The 12330-nt window shown below is 30.3% G+C and overlaps 1 protein-coding gene across 7 annotated transcripts in view; it reads left to right on the top strand.

The window, feature by feature from the left end:
• The window catches only part of LOC106061348 (RNA-binding protein Musashi homolog 2-like), a 291717-nt gene that overhangs the window by 272340 nt on the left and 7047 nt on the right, over nt 1-12330 (top strand). For 3 of the 7 annotated variants that reach the window (XM_056005718.1, XM_056005716.1, XM_056005717.1), the window contains 3 exons: nt 3180-3437; nt 5981-6217; nt 8957-9138. In XM_056005718.1, the coding sequence (XP_055861693.1) occupies nt 3180-3437; nt 5981-6217; nt 8957-9138 (677 nt within the window). Of the gene's footprint in view, nt 1-3179; nt 3438-5980; nt 6218-8956; nt 9139-10481; nt 10577-12330 lie in introns of all 7 variants that reach the window. The other 4 variants (XM_056005720.1, XM_056005719.1, XR_008773920.1 and 1 more) reach the window with 3 other exon arrangements.

The raw sequence follows: 12330 nt of genomic DNA, 5'->3' as shown, positions 1-12330 counted from the left end.
TCAAACTCACCCTATTGTTCAAGTTATATCAATACTGTGATAATGGACACCTATTGCTGTTCAGTCTCCCCTCCCCTCCCCCCTCCACTCCTAACTTCCCCACACCACAGCTCCACCCTAATTACCTCATTCAAATATAAATTAATACAAAGTTGTATTCAATGTTTTAATTGATGAAAGCCTTCATTTTGGTGTTCTGGTGAATTGATGTTATAAAGATGTGTTTGTTGTTTTTTTTTACTCTTTTTTTTTAAACATCTATACAAAGAGACCATGATTCTTAGTTGAATAAACTTGTTTGTTAATCTGAATGAAGAAAGTTCAATGTTTGATCCCTTACAAAAAATACAAATAAAATTATAAGCATAAAGGAAAATTTTTCTTTAAAATAACCACAAAAAAAAATGTTTAAAGTGTCATTTCAAAATTTGTGGACCTGAGAAAAACCTGAAAACTTTTTTTGTCAGCATCATGTATTGTAATGAACTGCAAAGTGCATGATGTAAATGACTTCACTCAGATAGGCACATCCATAAGTACTTTTCAGCTTTCAACTCATTTTGTGATGGAGTTTTTTTTTTCAAAATTGCTCTGCATACTTTTTATATTAACATATTAAAAAGCATTCAACTTAATTACTTTTTAAAGATAAGGTATCCAAAATTTTTTATTTAAAAAAAAATGACATAGCAATGTTTCCTTTTTTTTTTTCCCCTAGTATTTTATGAAAAAATTAAGAAATTAAAAAACAATTTTGCAGTGATCACATTAATGTATAATATTTTTTTTTACTTTTTTATTCTAAATGTTGCCTTTATTGTCATTTTTTAAACACATGACACACATATGTCAAACAAACTTGATGCCATTTTGCATTGTACATGTTTCTCTTCATATTCTTCTTTTGTTGTTTTTTTTTTTTTTGCTCATTTTCAATAAAGAAATATGAGGCAGGACTTTACAATGAACTAAACATTTTCCCTTTATTTTGTTCCATTATAATAAATACTTGATTCTTTTGCTGATCACAGTTTTTTACTGCAATAAGATTATAACTATGTTTTTCACTGATTTTAAAGTTTTTCTTCTGTGAATCCTGCATGCATGTACATATATTTATTATATTTACCATTCTCCTTCTTGATGATTGCCTAGTATGGCCTGAAATGTCGCAAACAAAAAATACCCAGCAAAAAAAAAAACAACTTTTCCCAAATATACACTTCTTTGTGTGGATGTGATTCAATTTATATGCAGAGATTTGCTATCTCATCATTTTCATATCAGTGTGTCTTTCTGAAACAGTGCTAATTTGACATTAATATCTATCTGCTTGCTACCCTATGTTCTACATTACTCAAGGCTTTTGTTTTTATGTCAAAGAAGAATGTTCTGGATTCCATGTCACCAGTCAGCCAAATCATTTTACTTTACTGTCTTTTTTTTTTTATTTCATTAAGTCCCTAAAACATTTATATTTTGTTCACTAATCATTTCACTTTGACCCTTTTATTGCCAAAAGTGAGCTCTTCAACTTCTTTTGTGTTGGCAACTTAGTAAAAGATTTATGTAAAAAAAAAAAAAGAAATATTTCAACTTTCAGTTTTGGTCAGTGTAAAATTTAAATATTTTTAAGAAAGAATTTCTGGAAATGTAAAAATATTTTTATCATGCTGTTTAAAGATATCAAAATATTTTTTATTACAAAAAAAATATTCCTTTGTCCATTTGTCTCATTGGTTTGTAATTTTCATATGAAACTTGCTAATGAAGTGTTGAATGTTGTTGAAAATTTTTGGTTTTGATTTTTTTTTTCATTTGTAATCCTTTTATTTTAATTTGTGTATCTCCACTGATGGAGTGACAGAAACATGAATAAACATTTTCAATGTTTCTTGGAAATTTGTTTTTATATGTTGAATGAATATAATGCTGTTTCTTTAGATTTGTCAAATGTCTGCGTCCCTTCGTTACTTCATTACTTCTTGTAGATCTCTAGACTGTTTGTGAAAGAAAATAAGAAAACACATTTGCACACACAAAAATGTTCATTAAATTCTGAATCTTTCTCTACTTTCTTTCTGCTTGTCCTTAAATTTAAAAAGACTTCTGACTTATTCACTCAGATGTTATCATTTCATTCATGATGCTTGCTATTAGATTAGATATTTTAATGCTGTATGTGTTTTAGTGCATTGGAGTACATTCATTACTGACAACTTATTTTGCATGCCTTGCTGTTAGCTGTGTGATTATTTAGAATTTTATGATAGTCATTTTTTCTAGGATGTGTGTTTAAGTTTTTAGTGTACTAATTACTTATGTACCATTTAAGAAATGTTTAAAAAAAATTATTTTGTAACTTAAGTTATTATTTTTATTTTTAGTCTATATGTAAATAATTTAACAATAAGGTATGATTAAAAAAAGAGATTTATAGTGCACATTAAATAAGATTTAGTGTTTAAAATTTTGACCTGATTGCTATTTCAGCTCTAGTCTTATTGATGTTTTTGCCATTTTCCATATAGGCCTATATATTTTTACGAAATTCTTTTTTTAATGCACAATATGTTTGTTTTGTTCTATTTAAATTTTTGTTTTTAGCATAAGGCAAAAAAACAACAACAGTGTTCTTGCTCATTAGAACTTAATTTTTTAGAGAAAAAAAGGAGATTTAGAATTTTAGCCTAGCTGTAGCTGTTCTATTTATTTGAATGCTCTAGTTAGTAGCTAGCTTTCTGCAGCATGATTTAATTGTCCGTATTTATCAATAGGATTTCTCACTGTCTTGTTTTTGTTTTTTTTTGTTACTTTCTTTTGACATCTTATATGCTAAGTGTTCATTTGTTCCACTTTATGCTGTTCCATCGATCCAACTGTATTTCTGACTTCAAGGACTGCTATGTTGGTTGAAAATTTGCTATTCACAAACCTTTTATATTTGTATACTCTCTTATTTATGTTTATATATTTTTTTTTAGTGAAAGGTGTTCTTTTTTTTTTTTTGTTTTTTTGTTTTATCTCATCTTTACATCTGTGTTTGGCTCAGAAATATGTTTGTTCTCTCATTGTTGAACTCATTGTTGATTTTGAACCAGTTAGTAATAGAATGTTTTTGAAAAAATTTTATATTCATTCGACCAACTGTTTTTCTCAATCCGTTACCCCTCCCGCAGTCAGCCTCAATTCTGCCATGATGTCCAACATGGGCTTGACATCTACAGCCAGTGGCAGTCCCACTGCCATGTCCCAGGTGTCGCCTTCTCCTGGGATCACCCTGACACAGGCTTCACCTATCTTTGCATGTGGTACCAACCTTGGGTCGCAAATACCTCGAGCCCAGCCATACGCCACAGCTGCGCCTTGTGTAGGGGTGACCAGGCCGTCCAATACATGTAACACCTCATTCTTCACATTGGCCAATCACGTTCCTGGTAAGGGAGGGAACTATGTTCACAGATATTTGTGTCTTTTTTTAGCACTTAAATTTACAGTCTCATTCAGTTTCTTAGATTAGGCATTGTATTCCCTCCCTTTATTTATCTTTTTTTTTTCTATAGTTCTCTTGGTTTGTACTGTATTGAGTTTCCTTCTTATTTTGGTTTATATCTATGAAAACTTCTAATTGGCTTGATTTATTACTAGTTCTAAAAAATCTAATTTGTGTTAACTTATCCAATAAAGAAATAGCTAACCTGACTTGATAGGGCCAACAATATTTTTTTTTAGAAGCATCTAAAGTTAGGTGTTTTTAATTGATTAAACAAAAAATAATTTTCGTAACAAGAAGTAATATTTATTTCTTACACACAAGCTAACTGTGTTAAATATACCTGTAGGCAAAAGCATTTTTTATTTCTTTAGTAGAAGAAAATGAGCAGATAATGATTTGATATCTAAGACTAAGATAGATGTGTTTTTTTTTTTTGGTTGTACATAAAAATTTGAACTTGTTGTTCTGTTTTTGTTTCTCTTAGAAATGAAAGAGATTATAGAAATTTCATTTAGAACAGAAAAAAAAAAAGAAAATCAGATTTATAACTATGCATAAAAAACAAAGTATATAGGCCTATATAGACGATGTTTAAGACTCATGTGGTTCACATCTATGGCAGTCATCGTGCATGCATTATGTATAGGCCTATATATATAGTTCTATTTTACTTATTGTATTTATAGTTTGTGATGTCAACATGACCCTACTTGTACACTTTAGAAAATTAGTTTTTTTTTCTTTATGATGTTGTTTTATTTATTACTATAAGACTTGTTTTCATTTACATTGCTATATTCTAGTCACATTGCTGTCACTATGTTTACATACTTAAATGCTAGATTGGTGAAAGCACACAGTATTATTGACAAGCATAAAATAAATTGATCCTAGCCTTTTTTTTTATTACAAGGCACATTTCTAATAAATTTCCTAGGAGTCTTTTACTGAATAGCTGTTGGTTGAGAGATTTTCAGAGAGTAATTTGCTCAAAAAAAACCCAAAAAAAAACACTACTTTAAGAAAAAGTAAAACAGTGATGGTTTTTTCATATTTATCAATATTCGGGAATATTAGGTACATATTTAACATAATGGTGGGAAGTCATGTGGTATCAGTCCTGACCTTCATCTTGATGATCCTGGCTTTGAACCCTGCCCCTGTCATCCCCAGCCATCCCTTGGGAGATTAGGACTAGGATCAACTCTGAGAGCACATCTGAAACTTGTCAAATAAGAGGGGAGTTAGAATGTGCCTTGGAGAAGTTAATGATAAGAATTTGGCCTGGGCATGTCTTATGTTTTAGATCACAATTTTACACTCATCTCATAGGCAACAAACAAAAGCTTTGATAAGTCAAGGCCATTTTCTTTTTTTGTGTGTGTGCCTGATTTAGAAAATATTTCTTGAGTTTATTTCAATAGTAATGTTAATATAACACATCATTTATATCTTTGCATAATGTTTTTTTTTCTTAGGTAACTGACAGCCAAACTAGTTTTATAAACGTGCTATATATATAATAATTTATTTCTTGTAGCAATGTTTTATCCTCCTGACTAATACATCTTTGCATTGTCTGAACATGGAGAGGATTAGGATCACCTTGACCTTTAGGCCCTAGTACTCTGGCTTATTGCATGGAATGGCTAATAAAAAGTCAAATTGAAGCAAAAAACAACACTATGAATTGAAATGTTAAAGTTTTTGTCATGTTTTTGTTTCTATTCAGTTTCTCTCAAAGCATTTGGGCTAAGAGTACAATCCATTTTTTGTTCTTCCTTCAAGTAGTTCTAGTGTAGTCTAATACTATGTTGTAGTCATTGCTTGTAGTTCAATTTGTTAATCAGACTTATACCAGTGCATGCAAACTGTCCTAGAACTCTGAACTTGTCATTTTATGGAAAATATTTTGTTTGAACTGTTTCTCACTTAGCTTTTTTTTGTTTGTGTTACACTCTATTCCTTTGGTCTTTTTTTTTTTTTTTTTGTAGACATTTGAACGTCTATGACATCTGTTTTTTTTCCTCTGCCACATCCTCTTTTAGTTTATTTAAATACATGTTTCTGCATTGCTTGAAATGATCACGGAAAACTCTAGTACGCTGAACCGAGTAGGTTTATACATGTTATGAGTTAGTCTAGCATTAAAAAAAAGTCTAGATGTGTATAATGTAAGTAGAGTTGGCCATTTCTTCCAGTATCCTTGGCAATCCTAGAAAACTGCAGTGAACCCTTTCGAGTCTATAAACTAGTGTTAGAAATTCATCAAATAAGATTTTGATTAAAGATTATACTCCATGCATAAGCCAGAGCCAGGGACTTTTTATCAAGCAAATTTTAATTATATTACTTAGATCTATATAAAAGTCAGAATTTATACTTTTATCATTAAAGAAACAAAAAAAGTATTTATTATTTTAAACTGTTTAAAATGATTATATTTGTAACCTCCTTTTTTTTTTTTTTATTTTACAATTGTAGTCCCTGGCTATGGTTATCTTCCCTTGTCAACTGCCGGCTCTGAAAGAGCCCTGATGGCCAACCCTGGTACAGCATATGCTGATTTTGCTAACCCAGTTGCTACAGCCCCTCTGGCCCTCCCTGCCCCTCCGTCTCTGACCCACCGTAACGATAATGGAAGCACAGCCCTTACTTTAGCCACCACAACACAGCTACAGAGAGAGCAAATGACAAGGGCGGCAGCTGGGCACAGCTTTGGTGGGTGTTTGTGTATTTAAGTACTAAATTGTTTTTGTGTTTAAAATGTTTCTGTCATGTCAACATTTGTCATTGATGTTAGCATTTAGGTAGCATTTAGCCATCTACAAATTAGTGTAGCTTCCCTCAGCATGATATAAATAGATGAGAAATATATATATATATATAGCATAATAACAGCCAGAAATTTAACCTAAACCTCCAATGCCTCTAAAGGTAAGAAATTCCAGCACTTAGTGCAAGCCTTCATCTGTTACACATGGTTGTTGTAGATGAGCACTACCTAGAATTCTAACCATATGTTTACATCAGAGGTTCCCAAACATTAGAAATGATGCTTAACCATATTTCTATAAACAATCAAACGATTGTTCCCATTGCTAGGTAGTTCTTTCTTCTAATGGGGACCACTGGTCTAAACTAATTTGCATGAAATATGTCTTTAGAAAAGTGCCAGACTCCTCCATATATCTTTCATTTCATTCATCTAAACTTCTATCCAATAAGTCTGCTCTGTTTCTCTCCCCTGCCTCACTGCATCATTTCATATTTTACATCTCATTTGTGTTGTCTCTGTCTTTAAATATGTCTTTGTTTCTTGTTTGTTATTTGATCAGTATTTGTTTGTGATTCAATTTAATGACCACATCATACCAAATTAAACTTAATACTTAATGAAAAAACAGACTATACATTTCATATTAAAAATATCTGCTCATAAAATAATAAAAAAATTAATGAGATTTACATGCATCAAAAGAAATGTATTTAATAAAATTGGAAGCCTCATTTAAAAAAAATGAAAGCTAGACAAGACCCTTGTGTGATCATCGTCAGCACCAAATCCAAATCAACTTCAGTTTCTGATTTTTCAAGATTTTTTTGAAAATAAGATGGCATTATTTGAATAAAGCTCAGAAGTCTCAAGCATGCTTATTCAGGATCTTCTCATCTATCTTACCAGAGCAATCAGGATTTAGCATGGACTCTAAACAGTAGTGAGGATTAGATTGTATGTCTCTAAAAATGTAATGTTCTTACTAGAACAATGTTAGAACATTTCTTTTTATAATATAACAACCATTAATGATACAAAATGTAATACTCATTTTTTTAAATTAAATTCCATGAACAACTCATATTAAAATCGCAAACTGAATATTATGTGGACAGGTATATATATTATTTTACTGAAGCCAAATTCTGAAGGATGCAATGGACAAAATCTTCTTTAGAAAAATAACTTCAGAAAATTGGAATATTTATATTGTAGGTTAAAAAATCATGAACAGATTTAACTCAAGAAATTATATGTTAACTAAGGGGAGGGGGTAGACAGGATTAAGAAAGTAGTAAGTAACATCCAGAGTTGGAGAAAGATTCACTCCCAAGTTTCAAAACTAACACAACACTACTATAGTTACAGTTCAAAACTAACACAACACTACTATAGTTACAGTTCAAAACTAACACAACACTACTATAGTTACAGTTCAAAACTAACACAACACTACTATAGTTACAGTTCAAAACTAACACAACACTACTATGGTTACAGTTCAAAGCTAACACAACACTACTATAGTTACAGTTCAAAGCTAACACAACACTACTATAGTTACAGTTCAAAGCTAACACAACACTACTATAGTTACAGTTCAAAACTAACACAACACTACTATAGTTACAGTTCAAAGCTAACAAAAGTTAAAACTCTGGTTTGACCATAATACTTCTTCAGAATTATTTAATCAACCTAAAATTACATCAACAAGGAGTTGAATTATTAAATAAACAATTTGCATACCATCTTATGTAAATGCAAGCTCCAAGAATGTTTTCAATTCACAAGATAAAATACTAGACTGGATCTAGATAGAGGATTATGCACTGCTCCCTCTAGAGACTCCTAGTTCATGAAGTAGTACACTAATTGAACAGAATTAGAAATCATAGACAACGACCAGCTTCATAAAGTAGGAATTGATTTTTATATTAGCCAACTTGTTTATACACTTACTTAGCTATACATTTTTCTATTTAGTAATTTTTAATGATACAAAATAATTAAATAATACAACTTAAAATATCCAAAAAGATAACATGAAGCTGTCACATTATAATCACAAATTTCAAAATGTTCATTTTCTTTTTGATACGTTTTTCTACAACTATTTAATTAATACATTTCAAAACAACATTAAAAGTGTATCTACCCACTAATGTGAGCCATTTCAATGCTATTTGCTGTATGCAAAAATTTTACTGGGCATTTTGAGTCCATTATCCATACTAAAGAACAAACTAAACACAAACTATTTTTTTTTTTAATGTGTGAAAAATGGTAATATAAACATTAATAATTACAAAAAAGTTTGTTTTCTACTAAAAAATAAAAATGATGTGTATTCAACTGACATTGGTTCCCAAAATGAAAAGCTATTTTTTTTAAGTTCATTATAATTTGGAGACCTACTGATCAATCTGAAACTGGTTTACATTATTAAGGATTCTCTAGTAAGTAATTTCATTCGATTATTTGTAAACTATCTAATTTCAGTAAAACAAAGATGGTTAAGCATTCCTTAAGCAAACCTATTTGGTTTCTTTCTTTTGACCTTGATTTTCTAAGATATACTGAAAAAAAAATGCATTAAAGGACACCCACTAAGCAGGAGAGAAAAAGTATGACATCTATTTTTTTATGTCTTCAATTTTTATTATGTTTTTTTTCTCCAGGAGCAACTGTTTTGGGAGGGTTTGGAACCTACCCCACTACTACCTCCCCCATGAATCGTGCATTTACCAACTCTCCCCCAACTCCAATGGACATGTACTCGCAGGAGAGTGTGACCTATATTCAGCACAATGCTGCTACCTCACCCCAGCCTGGGGCGTTCGCTGCATTTGGTTTGGGCAGGGTAAGTACAAGGCTAGAATAAATGGTAGCTCTTTTTAAAAATCCATATTAATGTCTATATACTATAGAAACCATTTTGATCTGTAAATACTGAGTGGAAAAAAAAAAGTGAACGATATTTAACTAATCTTTGGAAAAAATCTCTTGAACAGTGGAAAACAGAATCAATGACATTTTAATCTTACAAACTGAGGAACTTAATTGTTATTGAAACTGCTTATAGTGAAAATATGCTTGACATTTTTCTATTGTAAAAAAAAATAAACTGAAAGAAAGTATTAAAAAAAATACGAAGAATAATTGAACCTTCCCCCTTTATTTGGGGGGGGGGGGGGGGGGGCAAGAATGGAACTTCAACATGTTACAAGCCTATTTATTAATGAGAACATGTTTTAAAAAGTGGAAACTATAAGAAGCAATAAAAGAGAAACAAAAAAAGATTAATGAACACCTAAAGCCAAGATATTTCTTACTGGAAAGACTGTTCAATCCACACCAGACTTGTAAAAAAATATTTAATATTAATCAAGCCAGTTAGAACAAGGAAACAGTTGGCCATTGATCTTGATGTCAGAACTTTGAGAGTCACAATCTCTGCACACTTTCTAAATGTGGTTAATCATTCCATGTCTATTATTACAATGTAGTTGGGTTTTTTTTTACTTCAGAAGACAAACAAATGAAATGCCAATTTTAAGAAAAATATAATTTTGTAGGTAGAACTGTTGTGTTGTTTGTCTTAGTGATTCTCTTCAAGCAAAGTGGGGCCACTGAAAAGTGAAATTCTGACTTTGTCGCTAAACCAAAACTGGATAATCAGTTGATGTGAAAATTAGTTTTGACATAGCTTCGACAGATTATTCTTGAAACCTCCAGACAGCTGCTAACTATATTGATTTAGGCCAGGCTGTGATAGGTTGTAAAGAAAAAACAAATTGGAGCTGAGAATGACAATATTTCCTGGCTACATGACTGATGAGAAGAGTACATTAAATGAAACTACATTTTTAGTGCAAGTAGCCTACTATGTTGCATTTGGATCCAAAGACTCCTAAATTCTTGTATTGCCTAAAGTCTAAGCACCCTCAACACATACTGTAGCACCAGTTATGGCTCTCATAGCTCTAATCATATTCACCTGTGATAAAGAGGCTTCAGCTTTCTATGTATTCTGGAACAATGATTACTTTGAATATTTTAACCTCTTAGATATTTATTATTTGCTTTTGTCTTTTTTGCTGAATTTTGAAAAAGTTGTTACCACCATGTTATGTTCTGTATCATCTATTTCATTTGGTCGATGCCCACAATTGTGACACATGTATAAACATTTGTTATTGCCAGGGTCTTGTAGCCACAGCTTATAACGCTGGTTTCCACTGACACAGGATGACCAATTTATTAAATTGTAGGAATGAAATGATTTTTAAAAATTCAAGGTATTGGCACTAGAGTGTAGACGATATTGCCACCCTTATCTCCTCACTAAACACACTTGTAGGCTATTTAGTAGACCAACTTTTTTTTAAATAGTTTTTTTTTTGTTATGTCTATTTTTAGTTGTTTTTTTTTTAATTTTATATTTTTACAAGAATTTCTTTCAAAGCTCTACTAGTCTTAATTTTCTGATGTGGCTTATTGGGAATAGTGTCCATGTTTCTATAGGTAGTGTTTTCTTTCTTCTTTAGTTCTTTAGTTCTTTTGATTCTTTAGAGATTGTCATGGGGATTAAACATGTTAGTTGTTTTTTTTTTACATTTAGTAGTGCATTGTGTACACTATTTATAGCACATAATATAGCCTAGATGTAATCTGATTGGTCATTAGTCTCTGAACCTTGTCTTTAGTTCTTTCAACATGTTTTTCTGTGTAGGGTCAACTTACTGATATATGTTTCTGTTTTAAATTTTGAGCTTTACATATAGCCTATAATTAATATTTCAAATTTTATGATTTTGAACTGTTGTTGTTTTTCCTTTTGGAGGGTCAATGCCAACTAATAGCATTAATCTCTGTGTATTGTAGGCTATCTATTTATATATAAAGACTTAAGATTTAGTTTCCATAACAAACAGTAGATTAGATTCAAGAACTGTTGTTATCAAGATTAGCTCTAATGTACAGGAAAATGGTTTGTTTATTCTTGTCTTTAGTATAGCTCATTTATTCAATTAATAAAGCTTATATTTATATATCTATATAATCCTTAGTCACCCTTATCTTTGCTTGTGATTCAATGAATCCTTAGTGATGATTATGTTTCTCCTAAATTTTTCAACAATCCTTGAACTGAAATACTTCCTAAAAACATATTTACTTCTAATGGACTTCTAGCTACATGTAATTCATTAGTCATAAACATAGTTTTTGTTTTTATAAAACACCTCAGATACAATGAAAATATAATGACATCTTTTGTATTAATTTATGTTTTTGGTCAATTAAAAAATATATGTTAATAGATTCTAAAAGTTTTAGATCATTTTTCATTTCATTATGCTTTAGTCTATGGTTAAAGTTAATTTTAAATTTGATTTGCTCTTTTTGTTTGGTTGGCATAATGTCATTTACAATTATTATAAAAAAAAAACAACAACCAAAAAACATAGCTAACTATTTCAATGAAATGAAGGATGGATATAGTGCACATTTTCCTAATAAACCTGCATGAATGTTTCAAGTTAGTAACTTTACCTGTAATAACAAGAATAATCTTGGATGATGTTTCCAAATTAAAAAAAAATAAAAAATAAGTGTGTCTTATAATCAGATGAACAAGTAATTTCAACAATTAAAATATTCTCAAACAGCACATTATATTAAGTCAGTGTTGATAAAAAAGGTCTGAGAAAGACAGGTACATGAAATAAAGAAGAATTAATAGACATTGCTGTATTAATCATTCTTTTTTCCCCTTTTTAATGTACTATGACTTGATCATTTTTAATGCCTCTGATATATCTAAATAAAATATCTGTATATAGTGGATAAAGACTTATGTGCAGTATTTAGTGATTAATTGGAACCATATATTGTGCTGTTTAGGAAGCTATATATAATAGTAAAATTTAATCAATGCAAATAAAAGCAGTGATATAATAAACTGTAAAAAAACAACTTTAAAAATGATTTTAACATATCAAAAGCATGTTAGATAAAAATATAATTATATTCATTGAATATGTTTTTTTTC

Source organism: Biomphalaria glabrata, chromosome 12, assembly GCF_947242115.1.
Source record: "Biomphalaria glabrata chromosome 12, xgBioGlab47.1, whole genome shotgun sequence".
Taxonomy (NCBI): domain Eukaryota; kingdom Metazoa; phylum Mollusca; class Gastropoda; family Planorbidae; genus Biomphalaria; species Biomphalaria glabrata.
Note: the sequence above shows the minus strand (reverse complement) of the source record. Positions and strands in the feature narration are given on the sequence as shown.